Source organism: Globicephala melas, chromosome 4, assembly GCF_963455315.2.
Source record: "Globicephala melas chromosome 4, mGloMel1.2, whole genome shotgun sequence".
Taxonomy (NCBI): Eukaryota; Metazoa; Chordata; class Mammalia; order Artiodactyla; family Delphinidae; genus Globicephala; species Globicephala melas.
In genome coordinates, this window is record NC_083317.1 from 135,277,946 (window position 1) to 135,298,977 (window position 21,032).

Consider the following 21,032-nt stretch of genomic DNA (forward strand, 5'->3'; position numbering starts at 1 on the left):
TATATATATATATATATATATATATTTCCAAAGGGCCCATGAGGCAAACTTTTTTAGATGAAGCTTCCCTGTAAAATGATTAAGTGACATATACCAAATACACGTGGAAATCTGACACTTTATAGGCACCCAAGGCACAAGCATGTGCACAAACATACAGAATATTCTAGATCATAAAAGCAGTAAGCACTGCTGTTTTAACCAGCTTAGTAAGGACCATGAGCTTTAGCAGGAGTTGGCAAACATTTTCTGGAAATGGTCGGATAGTGTTTTAGGCTCTACGGGCCTCATGGCCTCTGCTGCAACGCAACTCTGCCATGGTGCGTGAAAGCAGCATAGACAACACAGGAAGGAATGCGTGTGGCTGTGTTGCAATGAAACTTTATTTACAAAAATAGGAGGCAAGCTGGATTTGGCTCCCAGGCTGTAGTTTGCTGACCACTGAGCTACAACCTTCAAAAGAAAGGATACTTCTTGTATTCATTCACTCATCTGCTGTTTCATTCATTCAGAAATACACAGTGAGTCAGTGCCAAATGCCTACAAGACACAATGACTAGACACAGTCTCTGCCCTCGGAACGTCTCAGTCAGTGTTGTGGAAAGAGTACAAGCCCTAGAGTCAGGCAAACTTGGGCTGCAGCCCTGCTTTTGCCACTTACTGGCTATCTGAACTTGAGGAACTTACTCACTCTCTCAGAGTCTCGGCTTACTTACCTGTCAAGTGGGTATGGCGAAACTCACCTAGCTCATTCGTTGTAAGGATTAGGGCAAGGCTTTTGGAGTTCCTAGCACAGAATAGGGGCTCTTTTATCAACATTTTCATAGATAACTTGTATGAGGTGGAAAAATAAAAGCGGCTAACGTGGCACTGGGGTGTCTGGAGGGATTTACAAGAAGTGATGGGTACCAGTTGGGGCAGGGGATACAAGTGAGAAATCAGGGAAAGCTTCCTGGAAGAGGTGGCATTTGGGCTGTGCTTTGAAAGTTGAGAAGATCTGCTGGGGAACTTCCCTGGTGGTCCAGTGGGTAAGACTCCACACTCCCAGTGCAGAGGGCCTGGGTTCGAGCCCTGCTTGGGGAACTAGATACCACATGCATGCCACAACTAAATGCTGCAACTAAGAGTTCACATGCCTCAACTCAGAAGTCCTCATGCTGTGGCTGAAAGATCCCGCATGCCACAACTAAGACCCAGGGCAGCCTAAATAAATAAATAAATATTAAAAAGTATATATATCTGCTGGTACCGTGATGGGAGGAATGAGGGAGGAGAGGGTTAGGCTCTGTTCCTTCTCTGGAGCAACTCCCTCTGTTCACAGAAACATCAGGGAAGACAGCACAGAGGGCATGGAGTCCTGAAACCCAGCCCAGGGCAGAAAGGTCTTCTGCGTCACATTTACCCAGATCCTCTGGTGTCAGGGCCTGTTCCTGCAGCTCTTCAATTTTTCAAGCCTCATTTCAAAAACCCTTAGAGATGGAAGTTTTGCCATTTTAAGCACCTGAAGCATTTATTTTTTTACCATTCCACTTCAAACTTCTCCTCGAAAGATTTACACAAGTAAACCACTCAGCTATACTTTGTTTCATGATTGTCAGAACGAAGGTGGCTGACTAGAGGATCACTGAGGTCCTGTCCAGCCCTGCAGGTGTCCGTGTCTCTACTCCCAACCTCAGGCTCACCAATGTCTCTTTCTGTCTCCCTCCTTCTGCAACTCTCTCTCCTGCCTCGATCCCATTCTCTCTCTGTCTCGCTGTCTCTAACTTGGTCTCATTCTCTGTCTCCGTCTCTCCAGGCACTAGCAGTTGAATTTCTTTAAGTCAAATGCCTGGAGGTGTGCTCACTGCCTAACTGCCCCTCGGCCAAGCGTGCCAGCTTGAGATCAGGAGTCCTGGCCTCCAGTGCTGTGTGGCCAGTAACTTGCAGCGTGACCTTGGAGAACTCACATCTGTGCTGGGGGTTGGTTTTCCCAAATGTAAATGGGAGCTTTGGCCAGATGCGCTCTAAGCCCATTCCAGCCCCTGCTTCTCCCAGGGGAGATGGTTCCTGAGACTCTCCTCTCTTCTCCCCTGGAGAGCAGTCCTTGCCCTCGACGCAGCCTCTTGTTGGCCCAAGCACTAGCTCACCCAGCAGAGCTGCCTGCAAAATCTAATTCATAGTAAAAGTTTCCGGGGCCTTCCTGCAGCTGTCAGCAGGTGTCATCTTCACAGTATTTTGTCTTAATCGCAGCTCTGGGATTCATCACCCAGGCCAGAAGACCTTTCTGGAATACTGCCTCCCAGGCACCAGGCCAGCACCCCTGTCCCCACTGCTGCCACATGCAGGCCTGTTTCCTGATGAGCCTCCCAAAGTGGGGTCTGCTTTGCATCTTCCCTTGGCCATGTCTCCCACCCCTGCTGCCCAGAGAGGCTGTGTGGCCTGGCTAACTCGGCACCCTTCCCAAGGACTCAGACTCCCCAGAAGTAGGCTGGAGGACCTGGGGTCTGTCTTCTCACTGCCAGACACGCTCTCCTTGACCAAACTTTGGTCAGGCTCTGAACCAGGCCCCCACCTTGGGCTTCCTTGCTGAGTCCAGTTTTAGGAAGAAGCCTGCTAAATCGGTTTAGAGAGAATCGCCACCCTTGAGATCCGTTCACCCTTGATATCTGATCAAATTCCTCATCTCCCCCACCCCTGATACCTTATCACGTGGCCTGCCTTCAGCGAGAATCCTGTTAAGTGGCTTAAGCAAGATCCCCCTACCCTTGAGGTCTCTTGGTAATTTTCCATCTACCAACCCCTCGATCTGCTCCTTGACTACAAATCCCCACTTGTTCCTGTTCAATTCAGAATTGAGCGCAATCTCTCTCCCCTCTCGAGAGAGTCTTGCCACCCACGGCAATAGTCTCCATCAGGGTCTCCCTTACGCTTTCAACAAGCATCAGAATCATTTTTTCTTTGACACAGATCCAATGTTTTGCCCACAGCAGAGCCCTGTAACAGATCCTACTTCAGCCCACAAACACTTATTGAACACGTACTATGTGTCAAGCCCTTGCTATGCCACCAGGATGGAGAGACAAAAACGCCCACGGTCTAGCCTCTGGAGGGCAAAGAGTTTTCATATCATCTGCTAACGCCAACGATTGGTGCAGATTTCCTGGAACACTGTGTTGAGAAGGACCCTGAGGAAAGAGGGTCACGACTTATTGGTATTGCCTCCCAGAGATGAAAGGAAGGAGTGGCATCTGCGCTGCTTACTTGCTGGGCCTTGTTTAGCAAAATCCATGAAACGATGACAACACTGGACTCAGCACATCCCACGCATTATAGCACTGAATCCTCAGAGTATGATTACCCTCGATTTACAGAGGAGAAACCTGTAAATTTAAGATTGGTCCAGGCCACACGGCTAGGACCGGGGTCAGAGTTCAACAGGACTCTCGTGCAGCCCTGGGAGAAGGTGGCCTCCTGGTGGCCGCTTCCCCAGCCCTGGGGGATGGCTCCCCATCAGACTGCCCTCCCCACTCCTGCTGCTTTCCCTGCTCTTGCGGGCCAGGCGGCTGCCCTCCGACCTGGCCCTTCCCTGGTGGCTGGCTCTCTCTACTCTTAACCCCCAGCTGCTGACTTTACATCCCAGGACCTCCTCAGAGTTGGGGCTGTGAGGAGAAGGCTTGGACTCCCCCAGAATGTGTGCTCCCCGCCACCCCATAGGCCAGAGCTATCCCTGAGAAGTGGTGGCACTGCCCAGCTCCCCCACAGTGAGGGTAGCTGGGGCGTGTGGCTACATGACTCTTCCCACCGATGGTTCTGCCTGGATGCAGAAGACTCCAGCCCTGGGTGATGCTGGAGCCAGGACAGAAAGGGCCTGCATTTCTGGATGCCAGTGAGGAGGCCGGTCACCCCCAACCAGGGCCACTGGACTCTTGGGCGAGCAGAAAATGAATTTTGACTAGACAAAGTCATGGACATGTTGGTGTTTGTTTGTCACAGCAGGTGGCATTACCCCAACAGGGGGTGAAGCGCCAGCCACAGGAACATTCGTGAGCATTCGGTACCCTTCCCTGGTCCCCACAGCCACTGCACACGGTGATATCAGTACCATCAGCCTCGTCTCCAGACGACGGTCAAGATCTAAGGATGCGCCTGAGGTCGCACACAGCTGGTAGGTAGTTGGCCAGATGTCTTGAATTGAAGACATCAGCTGAATCCAGATGTCTGACCCTGGAGACTACTGGAGGTAACCAGCACAAAGTGGTGACCTTGCCCCACACCCTCACCAGCCGGCAAGAATGAGCAGGGAACCTCAGACAAACGCAGGTGTGTCCCAGCCAGCTGGGCTTGGAGGCATTTCCAACACCCAGTCCCATGTCTTTCTAACCAAACCTCATGATCACTCATCTTCAGGTCCTAGTTTCCTGGCTGGTAAACGCAATCCGACCTCCCTGACTATCCTGGCCGCAGAGAGGGTTCAGTCATGTGTGCATTTACTTTCTCTGTTGAATAGGTTACTCTTCAAGGTGGGCAAGGGATCTGCAACTCATTTTGAAATTCATCGAATAAAATAAGGTGGATAAACAGATAGAGTAAATATAGCAAAATGATAACGACTGCAGAATCTATGTGCTGGGTGTATTTGTTTGCTAGGGCTGCCATAGTAAAGTACCTGGGTGGCTGAAATAACAGAAATACATTTTTCACAGTCTGGGAAGCTAGACGTCCAAGACGAAGGTATCATAAGGTTTGGTTTCTTCCAAGGCTTCTCTCCTTGGCTTGCAGATGGCTACCTTCTCCCTGTGTCCTCACATGGCCTTTGTTCTTTTTAAGCATCCCCGGTGTCTCTTTGTGTGTCCAGGTCTCCTCTTCTTATAAGGACACCAGTCAGATTGGACCAGAGCCACTGCTATGACCTCACTTAACCTTAGTCACCTCTCTAAAGGCCTATCTCCAAATACAGTCACATGCTGAGGTAATGGGGGTTGGGACTCCAATATATGCATTTTGGGGGAGGTGGGAGATGCAAGGCAGCCCATAACAGTAGGCATACTGGTGTTCCCTGGACAATTCTTTCCACTTTTTTTTTGAATGTTTGGGATTTTCCCTAATAAAAAAGAATAAACTTTAAAAAATTTAAGTAGGCAACAGAGAACCAGAAGTTACCTCCACAGGGTTAGGATTGGGGGTGGGCCATCCAACACCCTTGCTAGCAAATATCTGGGGGCTCTGGAGCTGCACACAGAACCAGGACACCAGTGTCGCCTGGAGGAGCCTGTAGCCATTAATCAGGAGACCTTGAGCAAGTAACCAAATCCTCAGGAAAGACATGAGGTGGACATCCCCTTCTGCACCCCACCCCCCCGATAAGGCTGCCCAGGCCACAAGGATGAAGGAAAATCACCTCACACTGGCCATTAATTTGTAGTAAGTCATGTATCAGAAGTGACTGCTTTGTGCGTAGATCTAAGGAGACAAACCCATCTCTCCTTCCTCCCACAAGAGAATTTTTTGGATGTTATCTAAAGGAAGGCATCTGCTTTTCTGAGTTCAAGTTCTAATTTGACCAAATGGCATGTGGTAAATGGAGAGGAAGAAGGAGGCAATGTTATTAGGAGCTGAGGGAACATCAAGAAACCTCCTCAGGGCTGGCTGTGCCTTGGCTCTGAATTTGATTATGGCGGCCAGGATAAATCAGCGAGTCCTATTAACTCTTCTGCTTTGGCTTGATGGGGGGAGGCCAAGTTTCTAGAGTTATTCGGGAGATCTGGCCACAGGTTAGGGATGAAACCCTCCAGCTGCATTGAGCCCAAAGGGTGGGCTGTTTCAAACATGTGCTGACAACCGGGGCTGAGTGGAAATACCCTGTATTTCCACCAGCTATGTTCCCACACTTTCATTTATCCATGGTGACATTTTAGCTCTACGGACACTTGTGATTCGAAACCATGTGGCTCACTTAGCCCTTTCCCTAGAGCCTCCATCCCTGCCCCATCACCTCCAGTAATTGTTATCCGAGGGTCCACAGCAGGTGGGGAAGAGGGAAGCAGGGTCCCTGGGTGCCCGTGGCTGCCCACTGGCACAGTGAACACTTCTACCCATTGGTCTCATGAGTCACTGAAATCCCTGGATTCCAGAAAGTGGGGGACCTTGAGTTGACCCCCTTGAACTCAACTGAGCCATAGAGCTTACTGACTGAACAAGTTGGCAAAAGGAACCTTATAAACACTGCTATAACTATGTGATTCTACCATTCTGGAAAGTCTCTGAGATCTCAATTCCTTTTGCTAATTTGGGTCTAACGGACTTTTAAAGACAGAAAAATCCCATTCTGTGCTCCAGATGAGAGGCTCTGTTTTGTATGTATATATGGGATTTTGTCTAATTGTTTAGAAAAGGTAATACATTCATGTGATTCAAAATTCAAAAAGTATAAATGCGTACACTTGAAAACTCTCCTACCCTGTCCCAGTTCCAATTATTTATTATCAATTAGTCTCCTGTGTATTCTTGCATGAATATTTTCTGCATACAGAAGCAAATAAGTGGTATAATATTTCCCTCTCTTGCTACCTGTAATATAACACTATACCTGTGATACTTCACAGTATTTCTAAGAGTATTCTGTATTACTGCATAAAATGCATACACGTTCCTTCCTATGGCTATGTAATATTCCTTCATTTGGAAGAACCGTAATTTGTTCACCCTGCCCTGTACTAATGTGCATTTGGTTGATTTGCAAACATTTGCTGATATAAACAATGATACACCAAAAATTTATATGGAATTATAACAGACCCAGAATTGCTAGAGCAATCCTGAGGAAAGAAAAAAAAGCAGGAGGCATAACTCTCCCAGACTTCAGACAATACTACAAAGCTACAGTAATCAAAACAGTGTGGAGTTGGTACAAAAACAGGCATAACGATAAACATAACAGAATAGAGAACCCAGAGATAAACCCACACACCTACAGTCAATCTTCGACAAAGTAGGCAAGAATATAAAATGGGAAAAAGACAGTCTCTTCAACAAGTGGTGCTGGGAAAGTTGGACAGCTGCATGTAAATCAATGAAGTTAGAACACACCCTCACACCCTACAAAAATAAACTCAAAATGGCTTAAAGACTTAAACATAATACACGATGGCATAAAACTCCTAGAAGAGGACATAGGCAAAACATTCTCTGACATAAATTGTACCAATGTTTTCTTAGGTCAGTCTCCCAAGGCAATAGAAATAAAAACAAAAATAAACAAATGGGACTTAATTAAACTTACAAGCTTTTGCACAGCAAAGGAAACCATAAAAAAAAAAAAAAAAGAAAAGACAACCTATGGAATGGGAGAAAATATTTGCAAATGATGCTACAGACAAGTGCTTAATCTCCAAAATACACAAACAGCTGATACAACTCAACAACAACAACAAAAAAAAAACAAACAACCCAATCGAAAAATGGGCAGAAGACCTTAATACACATTTCTCCAAAGAAGACATACAAATGGTCAAGAGGCACATGAAAAGCTGCTCAACATCACTAATCATTAGAGAAATGAAAATCAAAACTACAATGAGGTACCACCCCACACCAGTCAGAATAGCCATCATTTAAAAGTCTACAAATAGCAAATGCTGGAGAGGGTATGGAGAAAAGGGAACCCTACTACACTATTGGTGGGAATGTAAGTTGGTACAGCTAATATGGAGAACAGTATGGAGGTGCCTCAGAAAATTAAAAATAGAATTACCATATGATCCAGCAATCCCACTCCTGGGAATATACCCAGACAAAACTATAATTCAAAAAGATACATGCACCCCTCTGTTCATAGAAGCACTATTCACAATAGCCAAGACATGGAAACTACCTAAACGTCCATCAACAGATGAAGGGATAAAGAAGACGTGGTACACATATACAATGGGATACTACTCAGCCATAAAAAGAATGAAATAATGCTATTTGCAGCAACATGGATGCAACTAGAGATTATCATACTAAGTGAAGTAAGTCAAAAAGAGAAAGAAAAATACCATATGATATCATTTACCTATGGAATCTAAAATATAACACAAATGGGGACTTCCCTGGTGGTGCAGTGGTTAAGAATCCACCTGCCAATGCAGGGGACATGGGTTCGAGCCCTGGTCTGGGAAGATCCCACATGCCGTGGAGCAACTAAGCCCTTGTGCCACAACTACTGAGCCTGCGAGCCACAACTACTGAAGCCCATGCACCTAGAGTCGTTGCTCTGCAACAAGAGAAGCCACCGCAATAAGAAGCCCGTGCGCCGCAACGAAGAGTAGCCCTCGCTCGCCACAACTAGAGAAAGCCCACGTGCAGCAACGAAGACCCAACGGAGCCATAAATAAATAAATACATACATTTATTTTAAATAAATTAATTAATTAAATTAAATTAAATATAACGCAAATGAACTTATCTATGAAACAGAAACAGACTCACAGACATAGAGAACAGACTTGTGGTTGCCAAGGGGGAGGGAGAGGGGAAGGATGGACTGGGAGTTTGGGATTAGCAGGTGCAAACTATTATATACAGAATGGATAAAAAACAAGGTCCTACTGTACAGCACAGGGAACTATATTCAGTATCCTGGGATAAGCCATAATGGAAAAGAATATGAAAAAAGAATGTCTGAATGTATATAACTGAGTCACTTTGCTCTACAGCAGAGACTGGCACAACCTTGTAAATCAACTACGCTTCAAAAAAACCCAACAAAACAATGATACAATAGAATAACCTTTTGCATGCATCTTTGTATATGTTGTTAAGCATGTCCATTGGATGAATTTCTAGAATAGAATTGCTGGGTCTAATAGTGTGTGCATTTGTAGTTTTTACACATGATGCCTAATTCATCTCCACAAAGTCTCCATCAATTCACATTCCGTCCCACAAGCAGAGGATGAGGGTATCTATTTCCACATACCCTCACCAGCACACGTGATGTCAGACCTTTTGAATTTCACCCATCTGATGGATGAAAAATGGCACTTCAGTGTGGTTTTAATGTGCATTTCTCTTACGGTGAATGAGGCTGGGATATTTTCACATGTTTTAGAGCCCTATGTATTTATTCCATTTTTCCATTAGGTTGTTGGTCTTCCATTATAAATTTTTTTAAATATATTTTAAAAAGCATCATTTTATGATGACTTGCAGATATTTCCCCCAGTTTGTTTTGATCTTTTGACATTGTTTTTTTTAATTGTTTTTCCCATACACAAATTTTTTCTTTTTATCTGGTAGAATCGACTGTAAAAGCCTTTTTTGATGGCTTCTGGGTTCCCCCCCAACTAAAATTACCCCCCAAATCCCTCAAGGTTTCTTCTAATAATTTTATGCTTTCATATCTTATGTTTAAATCTTAATTGATTTGTGCTTAATTCTGGTATAAGATGTAAGTTTGTTTGTTTGCTTGTTTTCCAGGAGATGTTTTATCTGTGACCTAAAGCAGGAAACACAAACATTCTCTAAACTATGAAACCTGCAAACGTCAACTATCACAACACACGGTAACATGAGTAACATGCACGGTGGGAGTGGGACTTGAACCCAGATCAACTTATCTTCACTGCTCTGTTCATTCAAATGCCAACCACCTGTGCACCCCAGATACTGCTACCGTGACCCACTTCATTTCTCATTTATTATTTCATTTGTGTGTGTGTGTGTGTGTGTGTGTGTGTGTGTGTGTGTGTGTGTGTGTGTGTTTGGCTACACCATGAGGCATGTGGGATCTTAGTTCCCAGACCAGGGATTGAAACTGTGCCCCCTGCATTGAGAGCGCCAAAGTCTTAACCACTGGACCACCAGGGAGGTCCCATCCATTTGTGTTATTTTAATGTCACAAACAGACTATGGGCTCCTTGTGTTAGTTTGTCTTCTGAATCTTCTTGTTCAATATAATAGTTAAGTATATAGTAGGAGATGCAATAAAAATTGGTCATTTGATTAATGGGATGTGTATCAAAAGCTACATTTATCAAGTAATAGTCATAATTAATTCAGAGACAGAGACAGATTTAAACATGCTAATGATGAGGATGAGGATGAGGATGGTCTGAATCCATTCAAATGGATTTTATTGCCTCATGTAGGAAAAAAAAATCAAACAAAATGCAAAGTGGCAGCAGATGGGTATGCGGCCAGAAAACTGAGCATCTTTGTCAAGTCAGCCACCATTTGCTGGCATTCTGTTTGAAATTTTCATGTTTAATAATCTGCCTCTGATTTCCCAGGAGGACCCACACTGGCAGGCCTGGTGATTTGACATTGCTGTCCATTTGGAAGGGCGCAAGACTGTTATTCCATACAAGGCAGATGCCACGTGGACAGAGGGCCCCATTCTCCTGACTCGGATGAATTGGATATGGGAAGTGACTTGTCTACCAGCTGGATCCACACAGGGTTGCACAACTTCCAGTGGGGGGAATGCCCTCAGGCTGCAGCACCCTGGGGGCTCCTAGTGTGCTCACCTTGTCTGGGGAGGTGAGAGCTTTCTCCCTCACAGCTCGGGGAGGCGTCTGTGGGTGGACTTTGCCCATCAGCTCAGGACTCAGTAGCTAAGGCATCATCCTCAGGTATGAGCCCGTGCTTTCCAGATCGTGCCCTCCCATGCTTCCTCCTTTGATTCTCAGCACAATCCCTCGAATTACTCTCTATTGTGCCCCCCTTTTCCAGATGAGGAAAACTGAGGCTCTGACAGTTAAAGTCCTATGGAGCTGGGCTTCTGAGCCCAGACCTCCGGTTCCGAAGCCCACACACTGTGATGGTTCCCGCTCAGTGCAGGCTTTCGATGGAGACTCTGACTTCTGCAACTCTTCAGCACCAGGAGCAAACCTGTCCAGCCACTGAATAACAGCAGGTGGAATTATAGTAAAAACGAATCATCCCGGGAGAAGGCAAGCAGCCTGGATTCCAACACTCTCACTGCCATTTGGCATAATGGTTGCAACCACTGACCGAGCGCTTAACTATGTTCCAGGCACAGTGCAAAGCTCTGTACCTACTACACTGCCATCTGATGAGGCAGGTACTCTTACTAACCCCATTCTACAGAGGTGGAAACCGAGGTGCTAAGAAATAAAACCAAGACCACTTGGCCAAGATCACTCAGCTAGTGGGTCACAAAGATGTCACTCAAGTCCACAGCTGTCTGAACCTGAACCCCACGCCTTTTCCTGCCACGTCGTGAGTTCTCAGGTGCCAAGGCTCGGAAGAGAAACATGTGCTGAGACCCCTGCTTTGTGGAGGAGCTAATTCTGTAAATTAGCAAGTGACTTGCGAGCCACAGAGTCAAAGAAAGTCTACGGCTAAGAGGATTTTTGGAATCTGGTCCATCCCTTCATTTTACAGATGAGAAAAATGAGTCTCACAGACAGCAAATGGCTGGTCCAACAGTACACACGTCCTAGAGTCAGTGGCAGGTCAGAGAGAGATCCCAGGTTTCCCGAGTTCCACCTCAGTGCCTTAGCACCACCACTGTTTCCTCTCAGGGAACATCAGTAAACAGGCAGGTGGCCAAGCCCGCTGGCTAACCGTCCCCACGCCGCCGCCTTCTAGTTGGACCTAGACTTGAGCAGCAGGTCCCATGCCGGTCAGGCAGGCGCCCTCTCGCTTTCCTGACTGTGCAGCAGAGGAAGCGCGGGCTGGACAGTCAACTCGGATATTGAAGGAAAAAAAAAAAAGAAATCATTTACTCAGACACTTTGCGGAAAGCGCTGCCAGGGCCTGAATCGTCCAGACAGCTTTTCGGCCTCCCGGTGTTCACTTCGTGGGCAGCCACGGAGCGTGGAAGAGCGCCACCCAGACCCAAGGCCTTCGCTCAGGACACTCGTGCCCACCGTTGACTTTCTCCGCCACGACCTGCCCAACACAGCTCTCAGGAAGGCGGACAGGAGGGAAAGGGTTGTCCTCATTTGGAACGCCCCTAAATCCTGAACACTAACCTCAGCAGCGGAGAATCTGGTTTCTGGATGACCACAGAGGATCTGGAGGCCTTTTGGGGGCCACCCTGTGAGGTCCACCCCAATGCAGATGATCTCAGAAACCGAGCCAGTTCAGTTCGGGCAAAAAGGGCAGCCTGGTTTGAACTCTCGACAATAATGACACACCTGGCAGGCCCCTCATACCTCCTCAAACACTTGAAGAAACCCCGAGTCACAGTAAAGTAAGAAAGCCCCAGTCCGGCAGGTAGGCCTCCACAGGTGGGATGGCCACCATCACCCATCCCCCTTCTGCCTGGGTCCCCAAGACCCCCATGCCAGGTCTCAGAAGGTCCTTCCTGGAGCATGTGTCCCAAGAGAAATCTACCAGCTGCAGCAGGAAAGCTCCAGTGCTCTCTCCAGGCTTCTCAGAAAGATACCAAGAAGACCAGGTGAGCGGTGGCAGGATGCGTGAGGAAAGGAGCAGGGAGACCCAGGAGGGGAGGAGCCTGTCCAGTTCCCATTCACAGTTCCTTCTTTTCTTTCCTCTCTTTTTTCAGACCTCAGCTGGTTCACGGTGCAAGCCCTCAGCAGCCACCAGGCCTCCTCTGCAGCTGTCGCAGCTCCCAGCACCTGCCTCCCGCTTGTGCTTATGTTGGTTGCCGTGGAGACATAAGGGCGGGCTTGAATGGAGTCGAAATCTCCGGGCTGGGCGATGGAATAGGGCCAGGTGCATTTTTAAAGCCATCTGGGAAAGCTGGTCATCACGAGAAGAGCCTCCTTCCCTGGTCAATGGGTCCCTGCTTTAGGGACTCGTTCACAAATGCAAAACGGATAAAAGCTGAGCCCCTCTTTTGGCCTTAACCCACTGGATATTTTAAGCAAAAAGTTACTGTCTGTATTGTATTTGGGACTTTTGCCTTTTGACACCAATGCACCTTAGGGGAAATCATGACCTCCCGGCATGTGTAGAGACAGCGTGGGGTCCTGAACATAATGAGAGAAAAGGTTTATACATCACACACCAGGCACTTTTTTACAGTTCTTTGTGTTCATAATTAGCCCACTTAATCTTCACAACTGCTTTGTGAGTGAAACCCTACTCTGAGCCCCGTTTTACAGGCAGGGAAACTGAGGCACATAGAAGGCACTTTGCCTGCCCAGCATCACAAAGCTAAGGGAGACACAAGATTTGAACCCAGAGGTCCCCCTTCTAATCAATAGGCTGTTCTGCCTCTGCAATAGTTTGGGGCCCAGAAGTCCTGATTTGGAAACTTGGCCCTGGCACTATGTGACCTCAGGCAAGTGACTGCATCTCTCTGAATGGTAGTTCCCTCTTTGGTAAAACTGGGGTACTAATGTCTTGTGAAATTGTTGTGAAGATTAGAAGTCAGGTACGTAAAGAGTCTAGCAAATAAGCAGTGCTCTATGCAAGGTAACTTTATTAGTGTTAGTGGGGGCTCCCTTAGCTACTGGACCCCAGCTCTGGTATCACAGCAGGGGGGTGCCGAGCTGTAACCGCCGCTGCCCAGAGGGGGCGGGTGGGCAAGCAACTGCAAAAGGGCCAGCAGGACCACAGCTGCTGGGAGATGTTGCTGCTTCCCTGCCATAGGCCTCCGCACTCGCCAGGCCCTGTGGGCTGCCAGCTCCAGTCACAAGCACCTGTACCTATGCCAGAAGGCTTCCCCAGTCGTGGAAGTTGCCTGGGGAAGCATGTCCGCAGGAGCTGGTGGATCAATATCCCAGTCCCCTGTCTCCCTGAGGTCCCAGGAGATCTGAGCCCCAGCTGCCCACAGCAGGAATCGGCTCGTGAACTCCCCCAGGACTGACAGCCTTCCCTTCCCTGTCTCGGTTTCCCAATGCCCTACCGGGATCACCTCCCAAGCACACCACTTGCCCCCAAATCCTTGTCTCAGGGTCGGCTCTGGAAAGGGATCCAAATGACGACAGTATTCATGCCTGTGCCTCTGATCCTGAGGTCCTTAAAGAAAGCACTCGGGGGACACCTGACCCAGTGCAAAAGGCAACTGTAGGAGAATAACTGATTAATGGCCCCCAAAGAGGTCCAGACCCTAATTCCTGGAACCTGTAAAGGTTACCTTATACAACAAAAAGAACTTTGCAGGTGGGATTAAATTAAGATATTTAGGAGGGGGAGATTATCTGGGTGGGCCCTAAATGTAGTCGCAAGTGTCCTTATAAGAGAGAGGCAGAGGAAGACTGACACGGAAGAAGAAGACAGTGTGACCACTGAGTGGCCATAGGAAACTAATACAGGAACTCAGGGGCAACCGTAAGCAGTGGTCCTCAAAGTGTGGCCCATGCACCTGCCGCATCAGCAGTGCTTGAGATCTTATTAGAAGTGCAGACTCATGGGCGCCGCTCCAGACCCACTGCCTCAGAAATTCTGGGGGTGGGCCCAGCAGTCTCTCTTAACAAACCTTCCTGGCAGGCCCCTCACAGAGGCCCCTCATACCTCCTCAAACACTTGAAGAAACCCCGAGTCACAGTAAAGTAAGAAAGCCACAGTCTGGGGGGGCTATAATGGTTAGGCACGGCGTTAGAATCACCTGGGGAGCTCTCAACACTCTCAGTGCCCGATCCCATGCCCTGGAGAGTCTGATGAAATTGGTCTGTTCAGCCTGGACGCTGGGCTCCTGTAAAGCATCCCAGGTGATTCTCGTCTATCCAGAGCTGAGAACCAGTGCTGTAGTTTGAGAACCACCGATCCAGAACATTAAGTTTCAAACTGAGCTTTGCAGAGTTTGGGAAGTCTGGAAAAATGCCTAGACTGCTAAAGAAGGATGAGGCAGGGTCCAAACCAGCAGGGCTTCTGACCCAGATGGTCCAGATAGGCAGAGGTAACGAGGAAGGCAGCCCGGGTGTGAGACGGGCACGTGCAGTGGGGACTCGGGAGCTGCTCCATGCCAAACAGTCGCTGTGGTGTGGGTCAGGACTGCCAGGTTGCCCTGGTTTCCAAGAGGTTTTTTGGTTTTTAAGAGTCATCAGAAATATATTTTAAAATTTTGTTAAATCACTTGAGTTTTAAATGTTAGCAACTAAGGCAATTTAAAAAATTTTCTCTGTCTCTCTTTTTTTTAAGTACTGCAACATGATGGCTGAGTACAGCTCCACGTGAAGACTGGACTTGGTCCTTGGGCAGCTGGTTTGCGAGCTCCAGCTCTACTGCAAGGGTCTTTCATTCACCCCTTGAGCCCAGCAGACTAGTCTTCTCAGGGTGATGACAGGAACTCCATGTGGGCAGGATGTTTTTGTCTGCTCACTGCTGCATCCCAGTTCCAGGTACCAGAGTTGGGACTTACTAAGTGTTTGTTGAATGAATAAGTGCTCATAGCAATCCTGTGAGACTACTATACCCATTTTACAGATGAGGGAGTTGGGGCTCACACCACAGTTACAGTGTGAGCGTCCCACAATCACCCAGAGGCAGGATTTAGACCCAAGGCTCCCACAGCAGGGACAACTGTGAAGAGCAAATACACAGCAGCTATGAAAAAGCTTGGCAAGATAAGGGGTTTGGGGGCACTTGGTACCAATTATAAGAGCAATGCAAGCAGTAGTTACGACGTGAACTGCGTTTCAGGAAGACGGGTCCCCAGCCTACTTTGTGACTCACACAAGTCAGAGGGGTTTCTGTTCCTTCTGGATCTGTGTCATTTTTGTATGGTCGTGGGTCTGAGGAAGGAAGGCTTGGGTGTGGTGAGTGACAGTGTCGGTGCTTGGCCTGGATCTCTGGAGAGAAAGTCCTTGTCTCTCACACCCACCCCTCTGTGAGCTGGAGAGGGGTCCACTGTTTCATTCCGAGGCTTGGGGTGGGGTGAAGTGGGCAAGCTGGGACCCCTGGAGGGCACTTTAATTTAAGAAGCCTCTCTGATTATATTATCCAGAGGAAATATGGGGAGCTAAATCGGAGGAGATGGCTGGGAAGTACATTACAGAACATTAAACAATAGCCGACCAGCATCAGACACAAATAAATGGCCCATAATCTACTGCCAAGAACATGATTGGTCCCAAGCAGTGGCCTGGCTGGCTTCCAGTCAGGGGAGTGCAGGGCTGGACACCACGTACTATAGGCCACAAAACGCCTGCCCTGGTCACGTCCCAGCACCCACAGGAGAAGATTGCAGCACCCAGACAGAACTCATAAGCTTCCACAAGATGTCACTCTCCAGGACTGGAGGTGGGTCTTCTCTCCATCTTGTCCTGAGCCCTGGACCCAAACATCATCGGGAGAGTTCCTGCCTGCCTGAGAAATCCCATGTTGGAGAAGAGAAGCCACGTGTGTCTGTGGGCATAGGGTCGTTTGGCTCACACCCCTGAAGACAATGTCTGTGAAATGGGGTTCCCCTGGCTCCAGGAAGCCTCATTCCCCAAAATGAGCAGGTTGAAGCTCATCTCATTAGAGCCTCCTTTAGCTTAGATCTTTAACTCCTGTTACAATACAAGTACCTCCAAAGAAAGATAAACCAGTACCCTGGCAAGTCATGCACCCTTTAGTATGAAGTCCTTGTCTCAATCGTTTGCTGAGAGCTTCAGGCACTGATGTCCTGAAGAGAAGGCAGGAGAGTGCAGAGGATAAAGACCTGAAGCTGGGTTTTTGGAGGCTGGGGTACAGGACCTTAAAAGCTACTATCACTGTTTATCCATGGCCATAGCAGATTTGGTCTACGTTGGTAAGAGCCCTGGACTTAGAGTCAGCGGGCAGGGTTCCAGTCTCCAGCTCTCCCCACACGAGCTGTGCCATCTTGGGCAAGTCACTTAACCTCTCTGAGCCTTCATTTCTCCATCTGAAGATCGGGAGTGAGGCCACCCCCATCCTGGGTGCTGTGAGAGACTGAAGTGTGCAGAAGGCCTTTCATTCTATAAATATCACTGTCCTTGGGTCTGTGCCACCACATTCTACATCCGTGGATGGACCCTGGGGCTGAGTCAGTGCACAGACCACAGCGAGTCCAGCCAGGCCCGCCAAACCCAGGCCAGACCAGCTGACCCTTAGCTGATCCACAGACACATGAACTTCAACAATAAACAACTGTTGCTCAGCCACTGGGTGTTAGGGTGGTATATCGCCCGGCAGGGGTTAAAAGACGCCAAAGTTAGGGCTCCTGACACTTTAAATCTTAGGGCCATGTTCAATAGAAATTAATATATATGACACATCTCTGCCTTCTTAGGCAAAATGAAGTGAGTACAAGTCTGTCTTCACTGGGTCATTTCCGCTCTCACAGTGCAAACCAGTCAACGAGCGGTAAGTCAGTGGCACCTTCAGGGGATACATACAGAAGGGAGGCTCTAGAAATAGTTCCAATCGGCTATCCTTTCCCCTCTCAGAACTATTCCCTGGTTCTTTGCCATTTTTCTTGTCATCAGTTTTATCAGCTGCCTTTGTTGTTCTTGTTGTCACTGTGTCTGTCTTAAGCAGCAGTCCCCTCCCCAATCTACTGTGCTGCGGCTACGTCACCGCCCTCAAGAGGCCTGCTCACTGAGCTGCGAGGATGATGGCCCACGTAAGAGTTCACAGGTTTGGAGTGAGGGCCTGAGCTAGTTTTCTCTGTATCCAGGGCAGGTGCTTTAGTGCTGGGATTGCTATCATCAATTTTGGTCTCTATGATGCTTTTTGCTCCCTCCTCCACTCAGGGACCCGATAGTGGAGGCTGCCAGGCAATGAACATCTGACCCAGAGAGCTGTGCTGTGTCTGGCGTTGCTGGAATCCAGTCTCTTCTGAAGAGAGTGAAGGAAAGAAGCAGCCCACAGGCCTGTAAGAGCGCTTCCTCCGTCCCAGCCCGTCTCTGGGGCCTGTGCTGCGCATCCTGCTTGTCTTGTGTCCCCTGCAGCCACTTCGCACAGTGCCAGGCGCACAGTAGGCGCTCACTAAGCTACGGTGGGTGGGATGAAAAGACTTCCTGGTGGCACTTTTCACTATGTGCACAGGGCTGGGATTCCTCAGAAGAGGTAAGAATCTATGAGCTTCTGAATACAGACTATTTCACATCAGATTGTGGGAAACTACTTTGAAAGGATTAAAGTTCTCCCGTGTTAAGGAACAGTTCCCGTTTCAGGGCATAAGTTTATTTCTGAACTGTGCTATCAGGAAGCCCTGGCGACAAGAAGAAGGGGACAAAGCAAAGTGAGAAGCAGGAGGAAGCAGATGTCTTTTTTGCTCTGTTGAGCGGACACCTTAGTGGTTCCCCCCAGAGCTACCCCACTGTTTTACCAAATGTTTAAAGAGCACATTCCCCACCAGAAGACCTGGATGTAGCAGTTTACCAAGAAGTGCCTATGGACAGGTGGGCTACCTCTTCTCAGTTCCCTCTCCCTTCACTCAGCCAGGGGCTGACCCCCATGACTGCATCAAGGGGCTCCCCTGCCCCGGCTTCCGGTTGGGTTTGGCCGTGAGAGGCATTGCCAAGAGGTGGTCGGATTGGAGGGGAGAGCGGTCGGGGTATTTCTTCTGCGCTTGCTCTCTGCTTTGGGTTCCCTTGTGACCAAGGCTCCTCTCAGCCGCCCCTCCTCCAAGGTCCCAAATCTCCCCAGGATCCAGTTCCCCACTTGGTCCTCTTGTCTCCTCAAGCCCCGGGGTGGTAAAGGCTTCCCTCAGCTGCTCATTGCTCAACCTTCCTTCTTGGCGCCCCTAAGCCCACCCACACCCCTGAAAGCGGGCCCCTCATTCCAGTCTTTTCTTGAACCATCGGAGTTACTTCTCCTTCCTGCTGTTACCCTGACTGGAACAGTCTGTACCAAGTCTTGCCTAAGAGATGTCTAAGCTATGCTGAGGCTCTCTCGAGGGCAAGGAGCAAGAAAATCAGAGGTCCTCTTCTCTCCAGCTTTCAGAACTCATTAGCCATTGTGGCTGTATCTAAATTAAGTGGTACAAAATGATGGCAGACTCCAATCTACAGATGAGAAAAGTTTTCATTCCTTCACGCACTCATCCATTCACCAACTACTTACTGGGCATCTACCCGATATTCCCCCACGTAACTAGTGATAATGGCCAAGACAGACACAGTCCCTGCCCGCGTGGTGCTTACAGTCTACCGCCAGCCACCTGCCAGAAGCCAGAGAGCCCGCCAGAGGCAGGGCTGGGACCAGAAGACTGAGTTTCTTTGAGTCCTGAGCCTTTGGCAGATCCTCCAAGGAAGCTATGGCCCAAACAAGGTTAAGAACCACCAAGCAGACCAAATTAACTATGAAGCTTCCCCCCGAATAACGACCCACTCACTCCCAGAAGCTTGGCGCTCTCAGCCTGAACCGGGGGTGGGACATGCCGGACCGCCCACCTTCCCTGCCCCCCACCTCCAACATTCTCCGCAAACTGCCTGCACTCCTCCCTCCCGTCACGTTTATAATTAGCCCCGCGCCCTCCTCTGCGTCCCTCCCTCAGGGCCCACAGATGCTGGCAGCTCCACGGGTCACTGAGCCATTCTTATGAATGGAGAGGGCTGGGGACTGCATCCAGGGCTGTGCCCTCCCTCCTGGAGAGCCTGCGCCCAGCAAAGGCGGTGGGAGTGAAACTTCTGCCTCAACTCAAGTACCTCGGAGCTGCGTGCTGGAGGGTGTGACGGAAACGGCTTTTTCTGGGGAGAGCCAGGGGTGACCGAGGAGAACTGAGGGGGGCTGTGATGGGACCGGCTGCCAAGCCTGGGGTCTGTCCGCCCCTCTCAAGCCCTCCGGAAACATCCGAGTTTCCTCAGAAAGCTTTAAAGAAGCCGTGCGGGTAACTCAATACTTCCCCTGCCCGGGGTCGGGCAGGACAAGGGCAAAGCCTGGAGCCCTCAGGAGAGGTTGCCAGGCTGGGGCGGAAGGAGCCCTCTCCCCACCCCCAGCGCTACGCCCAGCTCCGGGTCCACCTGCCCCCTGCAGCCCTTCCACCTCCTCTCTTCGCTGAGGCCGAAGAGAAGCCCACCTCGGGGAGAAAGCCCAGCAGGAAAGCCCACGGGGCCGGAGAGACGGAGACCTGGTCCTGAGGCTGCAGGGGCCCCCGGACCCGGCACAACCAACGGGACTCCCTCCCGGTCAGCACGCTGCACAGCATCCCCTGTGGGCCGAGCCCCCCCGATAGGGTTCAGGGGTGTATTTATCGAAATGTCTGGACGACTCACTTGCCTTCCTCTCTGCCTCTGTTAAGCTCCCCACAATTCCCGACCCAAACGCAACCCTGCAGCCAGTGAGGGGAAGAAACAGTCTGTTCAAGGGTCTCTGGCTTTGAGCAGCTGGGCGGGGACAAGGACATAAGGGGCGTCCCAACGGGGGCTGGCCGGGTGACCGGAGGCTGCTGCGGCCGGCTCCCTCCCAGCCTCCCTCCACCCCGAGGGGAACGGCTGCAGAATAGCCCTTCTCCCTCCCCCTGCCCGACACAGGGGAGACAGGGAAGTTGTGGTCCTGCTTTACCTGCTGAAATCGGAAGCACACTGGTGAGGAAAGTGGGCTGAGACACGATGAAACGGAAGAAAAGCTGAAGATAAATTCCCAGGGTCACTGGATTCAGGACAACCATGCTGGCTGCGGTCTGGAAAGTGTCAAGTTCTCAACGAAGGGCTGCAAGGAGCCTCGCTTATCTGTGCTTTGTCTTCCCCACGCTGTTTGCCTCTCTCTCCCTCTCTCTCTCCCTCACTCTCTGCCTCTCTCTCTCTCCCCCTCACTCTCTCTCCCTCTCTCTCCTTTTCCCCATGCCTTTACCAAGAAAGAATGCCAACCATTTCCCACTAAACCTTCTCCGTACTACACAGGGTTATATTTATCTTGAGCACTGGATCAAATGCCCTCATTAAAATTAAGATATCTGAATTTTCTTCTGTGGTGACTGAGGTAAGAGGCCATTGAAGAGGTGATTAAAAAGGCAGCCAGATCTCGAATGTCCACTAGAAGCAGTCCTCAAGGGCAGACAGATTTCCTCATTGATCATTCACCAGTGCCTATCGCCTCGCAGCTGAGGTGTCCAGCAGCATCACAGAATCCATTCGAACCTCTGGATTCAAACTGAATTTCCGTGGAGACAATTCCTTCTGCTGTCAGTCTGTGACATTTTTACCCACTGGGGGACAAATGTAAAGCTGACCCTGGATTTTTTT

At 49.2% G+C, this 21,032-nt stretch overlaps 1 protein-coding gene across 1 annotated transcript in view; it reads right to left on the reverse strand.

Moving 5' to 3' along the window:
* Positions 1 to 20,553, reverse strand: part of COLQ (collagen like tail subunit of asymmetric acetylcholinesterase) — a 65,971-nt gene extending 45,418 nt beyond the window's left edge. Inside the window, exon 1 of the mRNA XM_030876392.2 lies at positions 20,353 to 20,553. Within this exon, the coding sequence (XP_030732252.1) occupies positions 20,353 to 20,458 (106 nt within the window). The 5' untranslated portion in view covers positions 20,459 to 20,553. The remainder of the gene's footprint in view (positions 1 to 20,352) is intronic.
* Positions 20,554 to 21,032: the final 479 nt, after the last annotated feature.